The sequence below is a fragment of the Toxorhynchites rutilus genome, chromosome 3 (assembly GCF_029784135.1).
Source record: "Toxorhynchites rutilus septentrionalis strain SRP chromosome 3, ASM2978413v1, whole genome shotgun sequence".
Lineage (NCBI taxonomy): Eukaryota > Metazoa > Arthropoda > Insecta > Diptera > Culicidae > Toxorhynchites > Toxorhynchites rutilus.
Genome location: NC_073746.1, coordinates 175,095,914 through 175,121,779, shown reverse-complemented (window position 1 = coordinate 175,121,779; position 25,866 = coordinate 175,095,914). Strand labels below are relative to the sequence as shown.

General features: G+C 37.8%; 1 protein-coding gene across 1 annotated transcript; it reads right to left on the bottom strand.

Annotated features, from left to right (window-relative positions):
* Nucleotides 1-963: 963 nt before the first annotated feature.
* Nucleotides 964-24,352, bottom strand: LOC129779171 (TNF receptor-associated factor 4). The gene is made up of 3 exons (XM_055786463.1): nucleotides 23,592-24,352; nucleotides 9,141-9,245; nucleotides 964-3,122 (listed from the first exon to the last, which is right to left on the bottom strand). Exons 1-3 carry the CDS (start codon nucleotides 23,820-23,822, stop codon nucleotides 2,031-2,033), a joined length of 1,428 nt encoding a protein of 475 aa, XP_055642438.1. The 5' UTR covers nucleotides 23,823-24,352; the 3' UTR covers nucleotides 964-2,030.
* Nucleotides 24,353-25,866: the final 1,514 nt, after the last annotated feature.

Genomic DNA, 25,866 nt, shown 5'->3' with positions numbered 1-25,866 from the left:
GTTAGTTTCGCACTGAGATGTTTCACGGGTTGGCACTCGGGTTCACCAATACAACTATACTGAACTGTCAAGTTCCGAATATTGTTTTGGAAAATCTAAAAATAAAGACTATGAAAATGGAAAACCTGCTGCTTTTGCTTTTGTATTATTGGAATCGTAATCCAATTCGGATTCTGATTTTGAAGAGTAGAGTAGACGGCATTAAGCTACGTGTGCTTTCATTGGGAGGTGAAAATAATGATGGATTTCAGGTGGAATAAATTTCAAAATCAAAATTATGAATGAAAATTTACTTTAACGTATCGAATATTTATTTTATGTGATTAAATAAAAGTTTTTTTCCGATATCGCAGAATATTGAACGAAAACTGTGTCTAATGATGGTTTTATATTATAATAGTAATTATTTGAGGAACAAACAGGAAATGCATCGACAAATGGTTAAGTGAGTGTCAGAACTACATGTGTTAGGTAATCAAACAATATTAAGTAAAAATTTTCATTAAAACTTTTATATGTTTACACTGCACTTGGCCCTTCTGATCTGATGGAGAACAATTTACCTCCCAAGCACTAATATCACCACCAGACGTCGACACTGTACATTTGCCGTCGTAAATATAAACAAATCACCGTTGCGGCGCATCATCTCCATCGAGCCACCGCAGAGAATGAGGAACCTTACAACAGTGACTTTAGAACCGGCCGTACCCGCTCCGCCTTGTGTGTTTTATCTCATTCACATTCCATTATCGAGGCCCCGCGGCGGTCTGTCATTGCAAAATCCGCGCGGGGAAGCCGTCCAGTGTGTTCTTACGCTAACGCACACCAACAAACCACCGCATTCGTGAAACTGAAAACGTTTTTTTATTACAGAGTCAGTTTGGCACTGACTCAGTTTTAAAAACGAATTCGCTATTAGTCAAAAGGACGCATGTCATCTCAATAACCGGAACACAGATATTCATTGTTATTTTGTTTGTATTTGTTTCGTTGCTTCAATGTTATCAATTATATTATCCTTAACTTCTACACGTGGTTAAATATTCTTACTGTTACATATGTTTTGAAATGATTCCCACACTGTGGCCTCAGGAGAATGGTTTCTCAATGAATAGGGGAGGGGGAACATTCGCCTGTTTTTGCCTCAATGCAGTTCCTCTTGGCAACAACGCAAAGTAACCAAACTAATAATGAAATTAACCTAATGACTCGATATTTTCACCTACACTTTAACAATTTCGTCTCTGATCTCCAGTCGTAATCATACACATATGTTTGTGATAGCGAAGAAAGAAAACGTGAAACAAAGTTTAATTCAAGTTAAAATTTTGACAGTAAAATCTTTCCCAGAAAACTGAATGACAGTGGTTCTGGAGAACGAGAGCAAAAACGACGAAAAAATATATGGGGACAAAGAATGATCAGTTATTGATTATGATGTGAGCTTTGCCTGGCTGCGTGGAGCCCCAGCACTGCGCAAAGCCATCCAAACAAAACTTTGGCATAATTCCAGCGGTAGTTTCTGCTGTTTTCGATCCTTGCGTACGCGAGAGGGGAAAGAAAATTACAACAACGAATAACCCTGAGCACACTTAAATCTACATGGATTATGATAACAAATCGACGATAAAAATTGAGATTTTTAAGCTGATTCGTTTGAATTCGCGCGCGCTTTCGCTCGGATGTGTGTACAGTGTTTTGGGTTTCTTCTTCTTTCTTTGTTTTTAAGAGGCTTTAAACTTTGCAGTTCATTCGCCTCTATTTTGGGTTTTGGTGCAAGCCGCAGTTCGTGTGAGCGTCTTTTTCTCCCTATGGGGGGAAGATCGAACTCTCTTTTTCGATTTATGTACAGGTTTTTTTTTCTCTCTTTATACTACGACTATGTTCGCTAACTATATTTACAATGCGAATTATAGAGTAAATGCAGTTCATTGTTCTCTCGTTGTGTTTGTGTGTGTTTGTATTACACGCTCTTAAAACTAGGAGTCTTTTGCTTTTTTTTGTTTTGTTTCTGTGGATGGTTCCATTTACACGGCCACTATTTTGCTAGGGTCAACTTTAACACGCAGGAAAACTGTGTCATCGCGCACGAATGGCCTACGGTTCAACAGCTCGTGGGAAACGAACCGCGGAAATCCAAACCCGAGCGCATCCGGTTCGGTCGATGGACGTTGGAAGTTTTCCCAGGACGGATCGGGAACGAACGATTCGGCCACACCACCTTGACCTCCGAGTGTGCTTTGCTCGAAAAGGGTGAATGTTACCGAGTGGGAGAACGGCCACTTTAGCAGGGCATCGTACTCTCCCGGAAGCACTTTGATGTACACGGAAACGTGTGATCCCTCGCCGGGGCCATTGCCATTGAGGAACATGGAGGCCTGCAATTTGTACCCATACTGGCTGGTGTAGAATGGTGGCGAGACCAGCTCGAGACCATCCTTGCTCTTGGCTTCAACCATTTTGACCGACCAATCGGTGATCTTCCAGAGCAGGGTCCCCGTATAATTGGTACTCAGTTTGGCCATGGCGCTCTTCAACATGGTGATTTGTTGTCCCTGACGACTCGACAGGGCAACCATCAGCGACAGATGGGCGGAGGTATTCGTTTCCAGGTGGGCTTCCAGCAGGTGACGTGGTCCTTTGAAACGACAACCGGCCTCCTTGAAGGTGCACGGGACGGCGAGTGCCTTGCACTCATCACGCAGATGTGCCTCCAGATCCGACCTAGCCATCGGACCCGCATCGCAACGCTGTGGACATGGCACTGGACTACGTGGGCACGTGGCCCCATGAGCGGACAGCGTGTCGGCGCTGAACTCACGGCTGCAGTGCGGACAACGACGCAGCCGCTTCGCACAATCCTTAGCCCGATGAATGGACATGCGGCCGCGCACAACACGCGCTCCACATTTCGACTCGCAGTAGATCGGCTCCGAGCTGCACGTTCCAGCGTGCTCCTCGAGGCCGATACCGGTGAATTCCACGTTGCAAAACTCGCAGATGGCACGACGCAAGATGCAGGTGAAGGCCAGGTGGTCCGTCATCATGACCCGCGGGATCTGCGAGCCGCATTTGTTCGGGCAGGGAATCGCATCGTGCTTGCAGGTGTTCAGATGGGCCTAAAAGAAGAGATGAGAGAAAATCGAACATTAGCGACACGATATTCAAGTGTTTTTTATTCAACGAGCCAACGAATCATCAACTCATTCTAGGTCAAACAGAATTGTCTGAGGCTCGACAGGATATCACATTCTCGCGCAAAGGTAAATGCACATTTTTGCGTGGGCCCTACCTAACCGGCTTTTCATAAATCTGGTTGTTAGTCGGTTTGAGAGTGGTGCCGCTCTACTAATCGAAAAAGGAAAGGTCTGCTGCTCTATTGCTTGTGTTTAAACCTGTTCCAATGTCCGAAGCAAAAATAATAATAATCGTGCAACGAGAGACACATTCTCCAGCCACAAAAAGAGTGGAAGAGTCGTGGTGTTTGTAAGTTAGTTTTGTTTTTTTGTGCGGTGAGGCCGCAACGGAAGGTCATCGCGGTGGTGTGGAGAGAAACTTTGTGCAGCTGCTATTTGCACTGGCGCATCATCGCATCAAGGGGGTAAATTCAAATGATGTGAATACTCATAAGTTTGTTTGGGACGAAGTATCTTAGTCTACAAACTGGTAGGAATGGGTATGTTCAAGTGTTTAACAATATATGGACTTATTCCAGCGTAATAGGATAAATTTTCTTCAAGAATCATAAGTTGGAGAATATTCTAAGATGCATTCGTTGCGTGCCAATCAAATATTTCTTGGGTGGCAACCACTGATTTTTTACGGGTTTAGAGCGATCAAAACATACAGAAGAAGTTTGTTCATGATTGGTTAACACTATGTGAACGCAAATTCATGTGTGTAGGATTGGGCGATCTTGGATCGATATTTAGAAGATCGATTCTTTACATTCCGATTTTCAATTTTTTGGAATGATTAGAAAAAATCGCGAAAACCATTTTTTTCTTTTGATTTTTCCGACCTATGTTTTCAAATTTGTTTTTTTTTTTTTGAAATCCGATAACTAGAGGCTTTTGATTTGTTGAAGATCGATTCGATAAAGATCGATTCTTTGATGCTAATCAATGAATCGATCCTCACGCCGTATGGAATCGATTTGTCAAGATCGATCTTTGCACAAAAATCGCCCATTTCTAGTCAAAAGACAAGCCAACACTCAGTCAAGCTCGCCACGAAGCCGATACGGTCCCGACAAGAACCTTGCCACCGAGTTGTCCACCAGAGCACAAGTCCAGCCGACAGCTTTGTTTTGTATTGACCATGAATTCTCATCCAGAGAAATCGAGAATATTTCCTTTACGAAAAATTTCCGGACTGGCACTTAGAAAACATTCAATTCAATATCGTTCATATCCGCGTCACGCGCGCTACGCTCAAACTTTTGTAGATAACTTTTTTTTCAGGCCAGAAAACAGATCACGTTTTTATGAAATAAAGTTATCATACCAATCGTATCGGAAATTCTCTAAGATTTATATACATTTCAATCCCATAGTCTTTAAATGGTTTAAATTGGTGAAAATTGGAAGCATTCCGATTTTCCCATACATTTATTCTGTCCATTTTTTTGCCTTACCGTGCTGTCAATAACGAGGAACTTATGCAGCCGCTAGAATAGAAAAAACGAAGGGGATAACGACAAGAGAATATTCGCGACATTAACTCCACCCTTGCACAGTAAGTACGCTGCCGTTAGCGTCTAAATATTGCATCTCCTCTGAGGAAAATTTCAACAGATTTTCGTTTTGTGATCCCGAAAGCATACACGGTTTTCTGAGGAGCGTTGAACCACAATGAAGTGTCTTTCTCAAGGCAGGTTGGGAAGGAATTTGAAGTAGAGTTTTCTGCACAAGGGCCCTTCTCAGGGCTAAAGGCGAATGAACTTAAAGTTTTAAGTCTCTATAATTCAAAGAGAAGAACAAAAAGACAAATTTTCAGTCTCTTTCTATACCCAAAACAGCGAACATTGCTTATTCTGCTCGTTTTGTGTCATCCCCGTTTCCGCTTGAGCTGTGAACGCGAGCGAATTTTTCAAACTCTCCGAAATAGATACTTGAAAACAATATTTAAAAACCCAGCATTGTTCCCTACTCTGCAATTATATTCAGACAGTTCCCATAATATTCTTCCAATAACCGGTGTTTGCGGCCTGCTAACAACTATTTTTGTTCGCGACATCCTTCATAACAATAATTTCCATCAACTACCTTCCGCTAGCCATAACTATCGGACCAGGAATTCAAACAATTTAAGGTTATTAAGAGCACACACACGGTTTGGTCAAAAGAGGAATCCAATTGTTTGTCCAAAAAATATAACCAAATGCCTACTGAATTTTAACAAATTAGCATTAGCAGCCTGCATACCTGTATAAAACATTTAATTTTTTTTTACACGATTATCTACAGGATTCCATTAATAATAGTGAAAAGAAGTTGGAGTTTGTATATCATCGAGTACGCCTTTAAGTCGTAACCCATATTCACCCATTTTTCCAGTTTTTTCAATTTTTTTTTAATTTTTAAAACTTGGAATTCTTGAAATTTTTGTTTATTTATTATTATCGATTTGCAGTGTTTTTCATGTTCTCGAATTGATTTTAATTTTTTGAGTTATGAAATCTGAATTATTGAATTTATGAAAATTTGAATTAACAAAATATTGAAATTTTAAAATATTAAATTTTTGAATTATTGATTTTTTTAAGTGTTCAATTTTGAAATTTTGGAATTTATGAATTTTATTCGTTTGAAACTTTGAATATTGAAGTTTTGGATTTTTTTAATGTTTGAATTGAATTGAAATGTATTGTAAATTTGTAGAATTTTTGAACATTCGATTTGGTAAATTATTGAATTGAATTCTCAATGTTTTGGATCTGAATTTTCGAACTCTTTTCGAACCTTTGAATTTTAATTTTTTTTTTAATTTTAGAATTATTAAATGTTTGTACCATAATGTTTAAGGATTGTCGAATTTTCAAATTTAGCGCTTTGAACAATTTTTGAATTAGAAATGTTTTGAATATTTGAATTACCGCATTTTTGAATTTCTGAGTTTTTGAATTTTATAATTCTCGAACTTTTGATTTTCTAGCTCTTTAAATTTTAAAATTTTTTAAATTTAGAATTACCAAAATTTAAAATTTTGGATCACAGGGCGGACTTGATTATATACAGTTTTTTTATTTCTTTTCACTGTATATAATCGAATCCTGTATATAATCGAGTCAACAAAAAAAAATTTCATTGGTTTTTTTTTGCATGTATTTTTGATGTTTTGAATATAAAAGAGGAATTTAATTTTTGATTCATCCCTTTAAAGTCAGAAAACACCTTTCTCACATGTAAAAAATAATTTTATCAAGATTCTCTCAGGAGGTGATAGACGATCATATATGAGGAAAAAAATCCTTCTACGCATATGGTCGAATTTCAACAATGACAGAGTTACAGAACTTTTTTTCTATTTCGGATTCTGTTGCCTCAAACTGTCTCTACATTAAAAAGTACGCGACGGAAGACGGTTCTGTTGCTTTGCTTTAAAAAAATGAGAAAATTCAATACAGGATATACTAGTGGAACATCTAAATTAGTGGATTTTAATAACATTTTGAAAGTGAAAAACTTAAAAGTTAATTATTTTTGATGCGTTATCATTAATTTTATCCTAATAAATATATTAAACTAGATTGATTCTATCAATTAAATTGAAGCTCTCTAAGCACTCCACAAATTGTTGTTTGACATCCAACTTCTATCTTTCTTAATTTGGCTGCAATATCGATATAAACAATTCTTGGTAAAAATTCAAGCAAAATCTTCAAAAATCGCTATTTTTACCCCACTGTTCATGTAATAGCCACTTAAATGTCACCTTAGCTTATATAAAAAAAAATATTTTTTTCCAAGCTGTATATAATCGTGTGATTCGATTCCGACCTGTATTGATTTTTTTATATGTTTGAATTCTCGAATTGTAAAGTTTTTGAAATTTTGAATTTGTAATTGTATGATTTTTAAATTGCAAAGTTTTTAGAATTTTTGAACAACCGGTTAATTAAATTTTACATTTTTTTAATTGAACTATTAATTTTATGAGTTTGAGTTTTGAATTTTAATTTTCAGAGTTTTAAAATTTTGGAATTGCTCAATTTTGTTTTTTTTTTTATTTTTGAATGTGTTAATTTTCATAGTTTTTGAATCGAATTATTGAATTTAACACTGAACAATTTTTGAATTCAAAAATGCAAAAAATTCAAAACTTAAAACTTAAAAATTTAAGAATTCAATTCATACTTCGAATTTTGTGAACTTTTTCAATCTTTGAATTTGTGTTTTTGAATATTCGAACACCCGGATTTATGATTTTTTTAGTTTTTCAAATTTTGAAATTATAAAATTTAAAAATCCAATTTTTTTTTGATGAATTATGAATTTTTAAAACTTTTAATTTTTATATTATCGATTTTTCAAGTATTCAATTTCTGAGTTTTTAAATTTCATGTGTTTGAAATTTCAAATTGTAATGTTTTAGAGTTTTTCAATTTTGAATTTTATTTTGTTTTAAATTTTGAAGTGCTTGAATTGAATTCTTATTTTTTTATTTAACGCTTTAAAAAAATTGGAATCCAAAAAAATTAAAACTCAAAAACTTAAGAATTCAATTCAAAATTTTGAAAATAAAAAAAGTATAATTTTGAGTTTTTTGAAAATTTTAGAAAAAAATTTAAAATTTCAATATTAATGTTCAATTTTTGAATCTACAAACTTTTGGAATTTTAGTATTCCTTTTTTTAATTATTTTTTTGCTTTCGGTTTTCGAATATTTCAATTTTAGATTGTTTTGATTTTTTGTATTTTCAGACCTTCAAATTTAGAATTTGAGAAGTTTAGAACTTCAGGGTTTTAAAGTTATAATATATTCGAATTTCAGAATTTTAGAAATGTAGAATTATTGGTTTGCTTCTAAATTATAGAATCTTTAATAATAATTTCTGAATTTATAATTTTATAATGAATTTAATTTTTTTTAGAATTTACGAATTTCAGATTTTTTACGTTTATATTTTTCGAAACTTTCGTATTTTTGAATTTTGAATTTACGAATATTTATCCTCGAATTTCGGATGCTTGATTTAATTTTCAAGTTTTCAAATTTTGAAATTTTAGGAATTTTTATATTCTAATAGTTTTCTAGTTTCTGATTTTTAACATCTTTAATTTTTTATTTTTTTATTTTTGAATTTATGAATTGATTGATTTTTTGTGTTTTTGAAGATTATATTTATACGTATTATAATGTACTTATTCCACCTAAAAATCCATTATCATTTCACTTTACAACAAAGGAACACTAAGCTTAATGCTCTCAACACGAATTCCAATCTAAATACCGGATTTCAATTGAACAAATTTCTCACAATTTTCCCATTTTTTAAAGGAAAAACTTACTAAATTTTGTCATGGTAACATTTTTTATGAGCGAAGATGAACACAATAAAATAGATACAGCTCTAATCGGACAGTCCGCACTCGAGTGATGCACGATTAATAAATTTTGTTATATAAGAAATGGTGTGTTTGGTGGTAAACAGTTGACCACGGGAAAAGTTGGTCGTCGGTATGTTATTGACGCAAGAAACAGATGAAAGATTCCTTCGTTAAATATTATTAGAATAATTTATCGCAACATATCTTAAAATAAAATAATCATTGGTACACGACATGAAAGAGGTATTCAATTTCTATTAACTTTGGTTCCTGCAGTATCTTTCCTCTCTCCAGCATGTTTCTTTGGGAGCCATTCCTGGAGTCAAACAAATGCAAAACCAATTGTGTACCCGGTCGACTGTCAAATCGTGAGCCCTCAGGTTATTGAAGAAATCGTCCTTAAAGCGATTCATTGCGCTTTGCTTTGTAAGCTTTGGAACTTTGTGACTTATTATGCGTCAGATTCAAGACAAACGTGATGAAAAAGGTAAGCAGTGCTATTTTTTGCTTAGAATGTTGATATCTTTCAAAGAATTCTAAATTTGTATGTTGTAAGTAATATAATATATCAGAAAGGATAATCACCTTAAGTTTGCGCAGTTCGTCGGACCATTTGCAGCCCTGTTTGTGGTGGATGCAGAACACCAGCGATCCCATGATGGCCTTCTCAGATTCGGGATCTGGATAGATCTGAAATGAAGAGAGAGAAGAAAAATATTTCTAAGTAACTGTGAGGTTCATACAAAACTAAAAAGTATTTACTTGTAGGGTCAAGAGCGTTGATGTTATGATCAGCAATGGTATTTTGTATTTGAGAAGTTTCCAACGACAATCTTTTCTCGAACAGAAAAGAAATCAAAACAGAATGACGAACAACCGATAAGATAGACGCACAAACATTGTGCATAACGTCAATCCACATAACCAGAAGAAATGATTCGGTGGCTCAATGTCGGGTGGTGGGAAATTTTGATTTGGTTCGGGTAGAAATTCGATGTTTGTCAATAAAAGATAAGGAATTTCTACTTCAGTAGTGTTATATGTTGTGTATGGAAGCGATGGTAAGGGAAATGAGCAGATTAGCAAAGCATGAGTCTCTAATTATTGAACATTCCAATCTTTCCACCGTTCTTCGAAGCATTTTGACGTAGGACTACAACAAACCGTTCGATATAATGTTTTAGGTGACGGAAGAAGATTTTGAACGGTAGTTTCAATTCTTCTCTTGATAGATTTTGATACCTTACACAAATTAATAGGAAATATCCTCAGCATTTTTTGCTTATACAGCGCGGACTCGATTACATACAGTTTTTTATTTCTTTTCACTGTATATAATCGAGTCCTGTATATAATCGAGTCAAAACAAATTTTTTTTATTTGTTTTCTTTTGCATATATTTTTCGATTTTTGAAAATAAAAAAAGGATTTGGTTTTTGATTCATCCCCTTAAAGTCAGAAAACACGAAAGAAAATTAATTTATCCAGATTATCCTCCTACGCATATGTTCGAATTTCAACAACGACAGAATAGACAGAATTATAGAACTTTTTTTTGTTTCGGACTCTCAAACTGGCTCTACATTAAAAAGTACGTTACGTAAGACGATTCTGATGCTTTCATTTGGAAGATGAGAAAATTTAGTACAGGATTTATTAGTGGAACAACTATATTAGTGGATTTTAATAACATTTTGGGAGTGAAAAACTTAAAAGTTAATAATTTTTAATGTGTTATAATTAATTTTATCCAAAAAATTTATATTAAACTAGATTGTTTCTATCAATTAAATCGAAGTTCTTTAACCGCTCTACAATTTGTTCTTTGACACCCAACTTCTATCTTTCTTAATTTGACTGCAATATCGATATATACAATTCCTGATGAAAATTCAAGCAAAATCTTCAAAAATCACGATTTTTACCCCACTGTACATGTAATAGACCCTTCAACTTCAACTTAACGCTGAAAGGTTACATTTCTTTTTGGAATAAGCCATATTTGAAATATAAAAAAAATATTTTTTTTCCAAACTGATTATACACAGTCCAAAATTGTATATAATCGAATCACATATAATCGAGTCTGTATATAATCGAGTCCGACCTGTATATGAAATGTTAATATATGTGAAAATATTATTATATATTGTAGGTAGAATATGCCACATTTGAAATATAAAAAAAATATTTTTTGTCCAAACTGATTATACACAGTCCAAAATTGTATATAATCGAATCACATATAATCGAGTCTGTATATAATCGAGTCCGACCTGTATATGAAATGTTAATATATGTGAAAATATTATTATATATTGTAGGTAGAATATGTTAAAGTTGAAACATTTATCAGTTGAATAATAAATAAAAAAAGTGTCGAATAAAGCCCCGCATGACGGTATCTGTAAAGGGTTTGTGTACGGTAAATGCAATAGCTTCAAAGCTCACCGTGCTTCGCTTTATCAGCATATCACATAAGTCGCAGTTCAATGATCCGCCGGAAAGAGACATTCCGGGCTAACTTTTTATGCGAAGCACTAATCAGTACAATTAAAAAACACAAATAAGAAGCGCGGGGTCACGCTCTCACCCCTCGGGTACACACACAATTTCTTTCCGTTCTGATCGTTCTGATCCGGCCATAATAAAGAACGACGCAATCGAGACAACCTGAATCGCGTTTGCTTGATCGGATGTGTGGAATTGAGCGCGCGGTGCCTTTGCATTATGCGCAAGGGTCACCGGAAATGAGGCGCTGAACCCCCGGAGAAACTTGTTTCTTTGGTGTTCTCTCCTCTTCCCTTGATCGACGGCGCGCTACGGGAGAGAAAAGGCAACAAATTGACCCACACTGATTCAATCGAATACTTAATTATTCGTCGCTTTTGATTATTGGAGAAGGCGTTCGCTTCACTGGTTCATTGCGTTAGAGCAACTATTGTTTATTTCCGTTCGAAATGAAACAAAACAGTTTCAAGTTGATTTTCCCATGACAGTTCGAATTTATCATCAATTGACAAACACTTCTTCAACTGTTGATTTAAACATTCCTACATCTTGGACAAATCCCTAGAACGAAACCACCGTTAGCAACATCTACTCCGATAAACATCGTTTGCGCCCTGCACAAGATAAGTGAAATCTTCATCACTCGGTGGTAACATCGAAGAAGTCCACCGTGTTTTAAATGTTTACCTTTTGATATTCTAACGGTAGACCGTTTTTGCGCAGCTCATGATGTATATTTGCACAAACCCATTAAACAGCCATCCTGCTTTGGACACATTTATTGCACACATTCCCATTCCTGCTGCCTAGATTAAACAACCATTTCGACGGTTTCCGCCGCCGCCACCGCAATCACGCGGCAGATTTACATACGCGAATTGGAAAGCGCTTTTCACCCTGCTTTTTCCTTCTTTTGACGGTTGAGGGCACTTCAAAACCCAACCGGGTGCGCTGGACCCATCGCCATCGTCATGGCGACTAGGTTCAAAACAATGGCTCCAAAGGCGCGAGACGAGAAAGGCTATTTTCCAATGCACATGGGCGCCGCTACTGCTGCTGGTGAATTTCTTCATTAGCTCACGCGCGTTTCCAACACAGTCTTCTGTCATTACACTCAACGGGGCAGACACACAGCATAAATCATTCACGGGTGACTTACCGTATTTTAGTGGCTGTCGCTGACTTTTTTTTCTGGGCTAGCGTGTGGAGACATGGAAGTATTTAATCCATAAATTAAAAACTCTGCTGGTGCTGGAAAAATGACTGCGGCCACGGACCTTGAAATTTCAGACACTTGAAACACTTTTTGTGAAAATTCATTTGAAAGTGAAATATTGATGAGGAAGGAGATTTTTGCAGTGCAGCATCCGAAGCGGATGATTATACAACACATCGATTAAAATGTTCGTAAACTCATAATCGGAATTAGACGCAGACGAAGATTTAACTCGAAGATAATAGTTATTGTGTTATGTTCGATTGATTGGTTCGATAGGTGCGCACTCGCTACAGGAAAGCTAGTTTCTATTTTGGTTCAATTGCAATCCAATACGAAACATATGAAATAACCGTTAATAACAAGCAAACAAGCCACCACCCAAAATCATTGGACGAAAACTTCAGTGGTAGACATTCGTTCAGCCGCACCCTATTTTTCCTCAATATTTTTAAAAATAAATCAATTCTTTGTACAGTTTTGCTCATAAAAGACGATTATTGTTTATTTTCACCGAATTCATTCTAAAAAAAAAAGTATAAATTCACTTTTTGTTTTCTAAGTAATTCAAATATGTGGAATCAGGGTGGACATTCGTTTAGCCGCATCCAGAAATTTAAATAAAAGAAAATTTATGCGGCAAATTTCGAGTCCAATCGGTAGCTAATATTTAGTATGTCCACCTCCATTTCGGATCACTTTGAAAACTCGATTTGGCATCGAGTCAGACAGCTTTTAAAGTGTTGCTATATTGATTATAGACCAATTCCTTAATTACTGCCTTGAGACTGAAAATGTTGTCAAATTGTCATCCGTTTGCATAAATCATCTCGGCCAAGATTCTCCATAGGTTCTCAATGGGATTGCAACCGACTGCCAGCAGGTCATTCAAGAAGCGGAATGTCCTTTTCGGCAAACCATGCCTTCGATTGCTCGGAAACGTGGATCTATGCATAATCCTGCTGAAAAAACGACATCCTCGGTAGCGTTATTCTCAATATGGCCAATCAAAACGTCCTCCAGTAATTGAAGATACTTTTCGGAGTTCATTCGGATGAAAAAGAAACAAATGAGAAGCTTGCTGTGATAGGAAACGGCTCCCCACACTGTCAAACTTCCGCCCCCAAAGTTTCGCTTCGATCTCACGACATGCCGTTGACTTAAATTGTACCAATAGCAACTGTAACAGTCCGGACCATCCAAATTGAACTTGATTCGCCGGAAAATATAACATTTCTCCATTCTAGTTTCCATTCCATGTATTGCCGCGCGAAAATTAGATGGTTCTGGTTCTGCTTCTGGTCAGTTTCGGCTTCCCTTGAAGTTTCTTCCACATGATGTTTGGTGACTCATTCAAGATGCGCGCAATATGCCTCTTCGTTACTGGAACAACCGATTCTGCCTTAATGTATGAGCAGGACATCGTTTCCTGGTTGCTTCGTGTCTTATTCGACCTTTAAGACGCAAAGTAACTTTGGTGTTCCCATTTGTTGGTCGTTATATCCCATATTTCTGGCACTATTTAAAGAATTTCCGTACCACTTTCTCAGATAGACCAATTTTTGTTACGATCAAGCGATTAGAAAACTTTTGTTCACTAAATATCTTTATTATTTTCCGCCCCTCTTCCGTCAATAGAATGCCTTTCGCCATTATTTTAAACTCTACGTAAATCACTAATCTGACCAACTTCTTACGTTGCACATCTAATATTTATTTTGTAAATTGAACATTCCCAAGTATTTTTTTCAAAAAACACAGATAAAGGCTTGGTGATTATGCGAAAACTCGATTTTTATGCCCTGCGGCTAAACGTATGTCTCGGGTAAAAACGTTTCAATGTTTATATCCACCGATGACGCCTTGTGTGTGTGATTGTGGCGCACATCCTTTCAATAGAATTGACTTAAATATACTACCACTACAGCAAATAAGTATCCCGATAAAAAGAACATTCCTAGTTGTTTTGTAAGTGTTTCAAGTTTTTTTTTCAAGTGCGGCTAAACTAATGTCTATCACCGTACAAATTGAATAATTGATCCTATGCACCAAAATCCTAGTCCTGATTACATCAAAACAAAGCTACGCATAATCCGCCAGAACTGGTCGATTCTGCCATTGTATTTGATTTTCTTCGCTTCTCTTCTATCTTCCCTTATTTTTGGGAAAAACACATTAAATAGTTATCCATCTTGTTAACATCAAATCCCTCAGGTACATTTATTCAAACTTATTAATGAAATTGAACGCGACTAACTATTGCTGATGCTAGAAGTGCACAGAAGGTGTGAACATTGCAATTCGTCCTTTCTCATTATGTGTTTCCAGCTGCATTTTTGACGTAGAACTACGTCTTTCAGGAAGTGCGCCAAATCAGAAAACAGGTCACGTTTTTGTGAAATAAAGTTGTCGTTAATAACTATTTTCACAGCGAACAAATTCTGATAATTTGCACACCAATGGAATCGGAAATTTTATAAGATTCGTTTGATGTACTATACAGTACAATCCACTAATGCCTAAACAGTTTAAATTAATGAAAACTGGAAGCATTCTCACATTCCCATACATTTGTTCCGCCGATTTGTGTGCATTCCCGAGCAGAGCTGTCAATAACGAGCAACTGATACATTAGTTTCTGCCAGTTTTCAACATATTTGGTTTAAATAAGCCATCCGCGATTTAAAGCCACCCTTAGAGGCAAATGAACTGCAAAGTTTAAAGCCTCTTAAAAACAAAGAATCGACTCGAATTGAAGCCACAGCACTTCTCGTTTTGTGGTCATCGAAGCAACATGGTTGCCGCAGAGCGTCGAGCGGGAGAGGATTGTTTTCTTGTCGGGTGAAGGAGGAGTATGGAATAGAGTTTCTTTCCACAAGGGCTAGGGCTTCTCAGGACTAGAGCGGAAACCAAAAATACAATAGAATGAAAACACAGATGCAAGTGAGCTAGCATAACACAACGAGCGGATATCATTCATGTCTAAATTTCACACACATACACACACAGCTCGATACAAAGAGAGGAAGCCCTCTGTATCGAGGTTTGTTACGACAGAGAAAAGCAGCATACGAGAATTTTTCGTGCTAGTGCGGATATGGAAGAGTATCCAGAATTTTGGAATATAGATATACACTGCTAATCTGACCAACTTCTTACGTTGCACATCTAATATTTATTTTGTAAATTGAACATTCCCAAGTATTTTTTTCAAAAAACACAGATAAAGGCTTGGTGATTATGCGAAAACTCGATTTTTATGCCCTGCGGCTAAACGTATGTCTCGGGTAAAAACGTTTCAATGTTTATATCCACCGATGACGCCTTGTGTGTGTGATTGTGGCGCACATCCTTTCAATAGAATTGACTTAAATATACTACCACTACAGCAAATAAGTATCCCGATAAAAAGAACATTCCTAGTTGTTTTGTAAGTGTTTCAAGTTTTTTTTTCAAGTGCGGCTAAACTAATGTCTATCACCGTACAAATTGAATAATTGATCCTATGCACCAAAATCCTAGTCCTGATTACATCAAAACAAAGCTACGCATAATCCGCCAGAACTGGTCGATTCTGCCATTGTATTTGATTTTCTTCGCTTCTCTTCTATCTTCCCTTATTTTTGGGAAAAACACATTAAATAGTTATCCATCTTGTTAACATCAAATCCCTCAGGTACATTTATTCAAACTTATTAATGAAATTGAACGCGACTAACTATTGCTGATGCTAGAAGTGCACAGAAGGTGTGAACATTGCAATTCGTCCTTTCTCATTATGTGTTTCCAGCTGCATTTTTGACGTAGAACTACGTCTTTCAGGAAGTGCGCCAAATCAGAAAACAGGTCACGTTTTTGTGAAATAAAGTTGTCGTTAATAACTATTTTCACAGCGAACAAATTCTGATAATTTGCACACCAATGGAATCGGAAATTTTATAAGATTCGTTTGATGTACTATACAGTACAATCCACTAATGCCTAAACAGTTTAAATTAATGAAAACTGGAAGCATTCTCACATTCCCATACATTTGTTCCGCCGATTTGTGTGCATTCCCGAGCAGAGCTGTCAATAACGAGCAACTGATACATTAGTTTCTGCCAGTTTTCAATATATTTGGTTTAAATAAGCCATCCGCGATTTAAAGCCACCCTTAGAGGCAAATGAACTGCAAAGTTTAAAGCCTCTTAAAAACAAAGAATCGACTCGAATTGAAGCCACAGCACTTCTCGTTTTGTGGTCATCGAAGCAACATGGTTGCCGCAGAGCGTCGAGCGGGAGAGGATTGTTTTCTTGTCGGGTGAAGGAGGAGTATGGAATAGAGTTTCTTTCCACAAGGGCTAGGGCTTCTCAGGACTAGAGCGGAAACCAAAAATACAATAGAATGAAAACACAGATGCAAGTGAGCTAGCATAACACAACGAGCGGATATCATTCATGTCTAAATTTCACACACATACACACACAGCTCGATACAAAGAGAGGAAGCCCTCTGTATCGAGGTTTGTTACGACAGAGAAAAGCAGCATACGAGAATTTTTCGTGCTAGTGCGGATATGGAAGAGTATCCAGAATTTTGGAATATAGATATACACTGCATTTATTTAGATAAACGTATAATTCATGAAAGTATGTTTTCAAATTCCAGTAGGGTAACCTTACTGTTGCTTGTTGTGGGGTTCGATCACATCTCAAGCGGAATATAGGAGCAAAAGGGTTCATAGTTTGTGATCGATATCTGAGTGGGAAGGAGTAAGTCTGATGCGAGTCTACTGGAGTAATAATAGTTAAAATAAAATAAAAATAGTTATAAAAATATTACAAAAATTTCGATACATTCTAAAATAATATCAGAAGTAAGAAACAAGTGGATATAATAATATAGTTCCGTAGTTCTACGTCGAAAACTGCGGTCGTGTCCTAGATACAACCCATTACAATTTTTTGGTGAAAAGGGTCGCATCAAAAATGTCACAACACTTCACCATCATCAATCGTAATGATTTAGAGCTTTTATCGCAGTCAGGTTTATTTTGTGCGTGAAAATGAAGACATTCGAACCGACAGATCGTCATTTGAGGGAAGTTTTGCCTATCGAAGAAGTCTCCGTCTGAAGCACATTGAAAGATTGTTGATACCTACGGTGGAACCGATATCAGTTATAGAAACGTGTCGCGAATGGTTTCCATGCTTCAGAAGTGAAATTTTTTAGGATCTATGATATGTTGCATCCCGGAAAGGTGAAAATATTTGAAGATGCAGATTTGAAGGCACTTCTTCATGAGGATACAAGTCAAACGCAACAGGAGCCAGCCGAATAATTAGGCGTTACAAGCCAAAAGACGCGATAATGTGGATGAAACGGATAAAAGGCGTCCTTCCGCATGTGTAATGAGGCATTTTAACTATGAAAAATAATGAAACCCATTCGAACAGTATCAATTGTCTATGAAAACTAATGCTTTACAAACGTAGAAATGAACGAAGCAGAATGCGTATGTGTTGATAATATACTGATTTCTTTTCATCCTGATCGATTAAATGGAATCAATCGGGAATGACGGAAATGGCTGAAGTAAAAGGGAAAACATCTTGGTTTTGAAAATATCAAGAACTGAGCACTTAGGAGCCACCTTACAACTAAACAAGTAAATATATCATAAGTATTTTCGCCATTCAGTTGTAGAAAATCAGCACTATTGTAGCAGTTCAGCAGGGATGCTGTAAGAATATATGAGCCACTGGACCAAGTACGAGAAGATTCTACCTCATTTTCAACATTATATCGACCGCTCGTGGTTGAGGCCGCCATTCACTAAGTACCGGCTTGGTTTCGCGTTTTTACTCCCATTGTCGACTAATTGTTCGTTACATATCGTGTTACGCTCATTCCTTTTGTTTCAAAGGGGGTAATTTTATTTAACTTATGCAGTAGAACCCCGAATATCCGCGAAATAATCGGGCTAGATCACTGCGTATAACGAAAATCACGGATAACGCAATAAAGGGCTAAAGATGAGGTACTAACACGAAAAAAGGTATTTTAGCATGAAAACTATTTTTTATTAAAACAGAAATTGTTGAACTATCCATCTGTAAAGTCGTTTTCATCAGTGATCAGATATTGTGAAAGCCATGGCCAAAACAAAAGAGCAAGACTCTACCGCTCACAGACAAATTATTAGAGTATCTTATCTTAGTAATTTTTCAGACAACCTGAGTTGATATCTGTGTACAAATTATGTGTTCAACAACAATGCAAGCAACAACTCTGACATTGCAAATACATCAAAATAGGGGGAATGTTTGTTCCTATCGAAATGTATTCCCTAACAGAGACATCAAAACCAAGTTGCCTGGAGGAAATCGGTGTTGTAAATATATGAAAGTCGGAGGCATTTTTATATTGCAAGTAAGGTGATTAATTCTAGCGAATAAAATTTAAATTTGGAACTTTAATGTTGTTTGCTTCGTGAAATTTCATATCAATGACTGTATTGTGAAAAATTCAGCACAAGTGTAAGTGTAAAATTGTATATGGTAGCAGTTGTTTAAAAAAAGGACTTGATGTATAAAACGATTTATTTCCATTTTCATAAATAAAAACCAAGGTGTGTTCCCGTTCGAGAACGGGTCATTTGGTTTAGGCTGTCTATTTTTTGTGTGTTCATTTTCACCCAAGGAAAGTTTATACGGCGAGAAAAATTTAAAAAATGGACAAATATTCGAAAAAGTGATTGTTCTACATATTGTATTAGGTGTTGTTAGTCCAATTAAAATTCGCATTGGGTTGAATAAATACTTAGAAAGTAAAAATCATAAATGAAAATTACTTTTGAGAAAAATTGATAATTGTGTTCGGTATTGGTATCTATCTTATATTACATTGGTAAGTTTTTTATTCTTTATCTCGACATCTCATCTAGGATCACAGAGGGCGGGTTTCATCATATCTCGTTTCACTTCGGTATCTTTTATCTGATACGCACCATCCAACGGCTGTTTACCATCCTTCTGTCATCATCACTCGTTAAACACTGGTGAAGTGAACAAACAATACCAAACAACCAAACAAAACGGCCCTTTTCAGGAGGCCACCAAATCATTATCAAAGAGTTTACCGATGTAATTCTTCAAACATATCCAAAATCATCAGATAGCCTAACGGAATCCTATGTCAACTATGCGGTCGTGTCTCGGACACAACCCTCCTGTGACTTTTTTATCCAGAGTATGGTTCCATTTTTCAGGAACGTTATTACGGAAAATTTGTGGCCATTGTGTATTCATTTAATCACGATTTTTTTAAAAACCAATATGTATTTAATCTACCTTTATAATTATACTGTGAAGTAATAGCGTTTTTCTCACATTTATAGCGATCAATTTCAAAATATTTACATTAATCCTAGCTAGAATTATATTACATCGAAATACAAATCGTGAAGAGAAAACATTGTATGTTTTGTCAAATATCGCTCAAAAAAGAGATATAAATTATTCTTGTTCGTTCAATATGATTGTGAAGACACTTTTCGTGCCGTGGTTAATGTTCAAAAAATCACTTGGCATCCCTGGGTATGAATGGGTACAATGTTTACATTTGATTGTTTTGTTTGGCGAATGCGTTTTTGACAACCTCTAAAATTTCTTAACTTTTGAATTAAATTTGATGATTACAGTTGAGAACTTACATTCCTAGGTAACTCTAGTTCAGCCATAAGGCGTCGTAACGCGAGAAGGAAGGGGGGGGTTAGTGGGTCCAGGTTGCATTACTTACTGCGTATTAGAGATAGGAAATTGCATTACGTCCAAAATCTGGATTTTTAGCGTTACGTAATATGTGCACGACACCTAATACAATTTCTAAAGATAAATGCCGAGCAAAGGGATATCGATGCTTTTACAACAAGGTAAAAAAACATATCAAAATAAACTAGACGAATAAGAATCGACTGACTCACGGGATCGCGGTCGAGTTTGTCTTTCGTCGAGCTCGACTCCTAGAATACTAAAAACAAAATGAGCGTAAAAACGTTCGACTCGTTTCCTGGAGTAGACCCATAGTTTGGATCCTGGAACCAAATTGGCACACTTTCGCTCAAGGGCGTCCTGCTGAGTGCTTTGAATGATGCTGAGATCGTTAGGAAATTTTCAAGCAGAACTGTGAATGGGGAACACGATATGTTAGCTCCCGTCAGTTCAATTTGGACGCGAGGGCGTCATTTTGATCGCTACAAATACGGAGGTAAAATCTTCGAGTATCTGAAAATGTCAAGAACAGTTGAGTCTGATATGAAGAAATACGAACAAAATGGTATTAACAGATACAGGAGCTATTTTGTTACAGTATTGAGAGCATGATTCTTCTATCACTTCACAATTTTCCTCAGACTTGATTGAATAAACTGAAATAAAGAAAGCGAGAAAAAACAATTAGCTGCCATTGCAAAACCTGCGAATGACAGTCATGGCGTTTTTTGGCCATGACTGTCTTGCATTCTCGCGGCACTAATTGAGTTCGTTCAAAAATTTGTGCTACACAAAAACCAAAACGAAACATTGTTGCATTATAATAAATATGTGTTGCTTTTTTGTCGTTTTTTTCTGTACGACCGTGCCGGCATCGATAAAAATTCCTACATGCTTTGGATGAACAATAAATATGTAGAACCGGCTTCTTGAATGTTCCATTTCAATTAAAACGATTTGAACCATACAATTGAACCATAATTGATGAGACATATGCAGTGTCAATTCTAATTAGAGAGAAGTTTGGGGGAAAGGTTGGAGTTCGGAATCACTAGGATTGTTTCCAACCTGACTCGGGGTAATAAAATTAACGAAAATATCAATGCATTTCACATACAGACTGTTTTACGCCGGGATGGATTGGCTTAATTGTTATTGTAACAGCCGTCGAAATAGATATGGTAGAATAATTAAATAATTGGGTACAATGCGTGGTGGCGGCCGCTTGAAAACCGCGCGTCGCGTCGTTATCATCCTTCCCCGATATGGGCGGCTTGTGGAATGTGGTGTGAGAAAATCTAGACGACTTCATCAGAACGCGAACGTCTAAAGAGACTGGAGTTTGGAATTAATTGTGCATACCAATCGACCGGACGCTCTGACAGAGCCCAGTCAAGGTGGGATCGCGGATTGCGGTGTGTTGCATTGGGAAGCAGAAATGATTATAACGACGATCGAATATTTATGACCCATTGTATAAAAATCGGAGCCAATATGGAGCGGATATTGAGTCGTTGATACGCGAGAGGGTGACCGGAATAAATCGCCACAGTAAACAACTGCAACAGAAACAACCGCTTAGAAAAAGTGTAGTAGGCTAGAAATATTTGGCGCGGGAAAAACATCATGTGCCTCACATTTCTATTATAAATTTATTCTCTTGTTCTCGTTTTTCGAAATTTATTCTGAGGACAATGTAATGGGGACGAAGTCCCCATTTGGCGAGGATAAGGAATCGAGGCGGCCCATGCCGCCAAGATGACGCAATCCGAGTCCACCGCCGACCCGCCGTCGGAAGCGGCGGTGTCTCGCACGCAAACCTGGGATCCACTGATTGCCCGGTTAGTTTGAAACATAGGATACGATCCTTTAGCAATGTCCGACCGAGCTCTAGCGAGCGTCGGACGGTATACGTCTGCCCGGGGCGTTACGTTTGCCTGGGGCGATACGTTTGCCCGGTTAATTCTTGTTTTGAAATACAATACCGCGCCACAATATTTATAGCCTACTACACATTTTATAAGCGGTGGTTTCTGTTGCAGTCGTTTTCTGTGGCGATTTATTCCGGGAACCACGCGAGAGAAAAAAAAGCAACCCAAGGAAGCTTCATCAAGTTTACAGGCTCGATCGGAAGTGACGCGCCGTGATCCAATTGATCCGACCGGCCATTTCGCGATGGTAGTTGGTCTTGCTATTGCTCTATCTCCAGTGATTCCCGTTTTTTTTTTGGTATGTAGCTGGAACAATTCATAATTTACAGGTTATTTCCTGCCGACCAGAATGGATCACGGGGTTCGGGGACCGTGAACCTCGCGAAGATAAATTCAGCATAAAAACAAAGATCGCTCTGTCATCGCTAATTCGTCATCGTCGCCAGCACTAGGCGGCAGTGGATCAGTGATGTCAGATTTTTAGTAAATCCCTAGATTTTGATGTGCTTCAGATCAACAGATCACTTATATCAACATTGATTGACGCGATATCATTATATCTTGATTCGAAACAAAGAGAAACACCATATACTTTAAAACGGATCCGGGAGGTCGGGTGAATACGGATGCGGGTGGAACAAAATCAAACAGATCCGTAGATCTGGCACCTCTGGGCAAGCGGATGGGTGAGATGCAAACGTTGCTCGGTCGTGAGTTCGAACGTGTCTCGACAGGTTCGCCACAGACCTGCCCGAGTCGTTTCCATTCTTCGTATGCTACACCTTTGCGCCTCACCTCCGTTTCCATCACATCATGCGCATGGGAACCTTTTTTTCATTGTTACTTACTTGTCCTCTTTTCCTCGGAGATTGGCTGAAGCTGAACATTGCCAAACTATGTGCAACTCCTGCCTACTTCTTCGAAGTTGTTGTTCAGACAATCCTACGGAGCCCGTGACCTGTTTTGATAATCGTGTGACGACGATTGCGCTTCACTTACTTCACTCTAACTACAAACAAAGCTCTGTTATCAAATTGGGATTCGGTTGGCCTTCAGCCGATCCCAGCTTCTGATTACCGGGAAGATGTATGCCGAAAATGTAAAGGGCACAATGCACAACTCAACAACTCGCTCATCAATGAAATTTTATTCGATTCCCAGGCGGGGTCCAAGTGTGGAAATAAAACTACTAAAAATAAAACATATCCATTCTCCACCGCCTCGATCGTTTCCTCGTTGGTTTTTATTGTTATGCTCCCATCGTATCGGGTCAAACAAAACCAAACCTCTGAACGAGGAACGAGAGCTGCAGCACAACATTGTGAAGTAACGGAAAAGCAGTACTAAAACGCAGCACCGAGCCCTCCCGGAATCATTAAACCATGCGCGAGTGGTATGGACTCCAGGAGCGATCGAGTAAAGCGTGTGGGAGAGCAACCTTCCTCGAATAACTCAACTCGGAGGAATTCTGAAAATAAACATCAATCTCACCGCGCAAGATGATGTACATAAATTCAATAAAGTAAACGTTTACACATTGCCAACCGTTTGATCCAGTGGGAAAGTGTCTTTAGTATATACAGTTGAAATCCTTAAACATCTGATCTAATCTGCAATACTTACGATTTGGCTAATTTCCGTGATCGGTACGTTGGGCGGCGGTGACGGCGAGGAAGAAGTGGTCGACGAATTGGACGAGCAGCCGCTCGTCGAGGTCGTTGATTTGTTCCTCGGCGGCGCCGGAGGCGGTGTGATCGGCAACACGTTCACGTTGCACTCCTTCGAGTTCCGGTTAGGCGAAATCCTGGCCGGAAAGCTGAGTGTTTTGGTCCATTGGGCTAGACTTCGTACCATGATGCTGTATCACTATTATACTACCGACCACAAAACTTAATCTCGCATCAGTTCCCAATCGTTCCTTGATCGTTCACACTGATCACTTAATTTTATTTTGCTTCTTTGCTTGCACAAAACCTTTACCGGAAACGGATCTTCCTTCCTTTTTTTCTCTCTCTTGCCTCAAAAACACAAAAACTGTTTAATCCATTTATATCTGAGAAAATCTCAGCTGTAGTGCTTCACCAATTTCCTGGCTTTCGATGAGCCGTAAAACATTCAACCAAAAACAATGACACTTGATACTGAATTTCCGATCATTTAAAAAAACAGATCACGATCACTTCAATCATCCACGATCGCACACGTTGATGCAACGAATCATAAACAGCCTGGTTCCTGATGGTATCGATTATGTTTCCAGATACAGCGCAACGAGCATCACATTACACAATTTGCTTCACTTAGAAAATGGACCAAAAAACGACAGTATGAAAAAGTCCTGAAAACGTCGTCCCGTTTTATTCTATGAACGTCCTTTCTGACGAACGAGTTGGAAGCAACTGATTCGTTTTGGCGAACGAATAGAAGTCGGAGTTGCGACATGGAGCATAAACTACAGCTACAGCTGCACCCATACACACACCCATCCATTCATCATCATGGAAGTGTTGGAAAGCTGTGTTGTGTGTGTGCATCTCTTTCTCGCCCGTGGTCTCAGCGAATGAATGTTTATGCTCGGTCTCGGTTGTGCAAATGGTTCTTCTGTTTGGGTACCAGCTTTCGGTGTATCTCGAATGACAAACGAAGTTATACCGGTACCTTGCATATGGTTTGGAGGTTCCCGGAATAAATCGCCACAGAAAACGACTGCAACAGAAACCACCGCTTATAAAATGTGTAGTAGGCTATAAATATTGTGGCGCGGTATTGTATTTCAAAACAAGAATTAACCGGGCAAACGTATCGCCCCAGGCAAACGTAACGCCCCGGGCAGACGTATACCGTCCGACGCTCGCTAGAGCTCGGTCGGACATTGCTAAAGGATCGTATCCTATGTTTCAAACTAACCGGGCAATCAGTGGATCCCAGGTTTGCGTGCGAGACACCGCCGCTTCCGACGGCGGGTCGGCGGTGGACTCGGATTGCGTCATCTTGGCGGCATGGGCCGCCTCGATTCCTTATCCTCGCCAAATGGGGACTTCGTCCCCATTACATTGTCCTCAGAATAAATTTCGAAAAACGAGAACAAGAGAATAAATTTATAATAGAAATGTGAGGCACATGATGTTTTTCCCGCGCCAAATATTTCTAGCCTACTACACTTTTTCTAAGCGGTTGTTTCTGTTGCAGTTGTTTACTGTGGCGATTTATTCCGGTCACCGGTTTGGAAACGCGGCGGATGCGACGCATGAACGGTGTGACCCGAGTAGTGGAACTGAACAGTTTGTATTTGATCACAAAAATTATGCAATACAAATGTTATCTCGTTAAAAAAATCCTGGTGATTTCATTTCATGTGATTCTTTGAAACATCCAGATTTATCTTATTACCATCCATCACTGACAATATTCCAGATGAAGATTATATAAACGAGACATAGAAAAAACACCGTCTTCAACTCTACTATACTCGCGCGCAAAATCATAACTCGTATACTCGCGCACGGTGTTACAGCCCGAAAGCTGAAATTCTCTGTAATATTGCTATTGTGTATTTTTTAGACTTTATTGGTATTTTTTTTTGACGTAGGACTACGTCTAACCGGAAGATATAGGGGGTGAAATGGAAATCTAGGCACTGAACAAGTAGGAAAAAATGCAAGATATGGAACGCTCGAGCATTTCTAAATAGATCGCAAAGGTTTTTGCATCAATTGATAGGAAATATATCTACGCATCTATCATAACGAATAACATTTCATTTTTCTTGAGATAAATAATTGAATAATTATGAAATATCAAGCATTGTCAAAATGCACTATGTGCCCATTTTTGATTGGTCCATTTTGTGCTCCTCAAATCGTACCGACCAAAACGGGCAACCAGAGCAGCACCGAAA

What these genes read in the sequence shown, in the direction of transcription:
- LOC129779171 (XM_055786463.1), bottom strand. Translation starts at nt 23,822, where the DNA reads ATGGTACGAAGTCTAGCCCAATGGACCAAAACACTCAGCTTTCCGGCC. An exon ending in TCACGGAAATTAGCCAAATC is followed by an intron (nt 9,246 to 23,591) that starts GTAAGTATTGCA and finishes TCTTCATTTCAG; the next exon opens with ATCTATCCAGATCCCGAATC. An exon ending in ACGAACTGCGCAAACTTAAG is followed by an intron (nt 3,123 to 9,140) that starts GTGATTATCCTT and finishes CTCTTCTTTTAG; the next exon opens with GCCCATCTGAACACCTGCAA.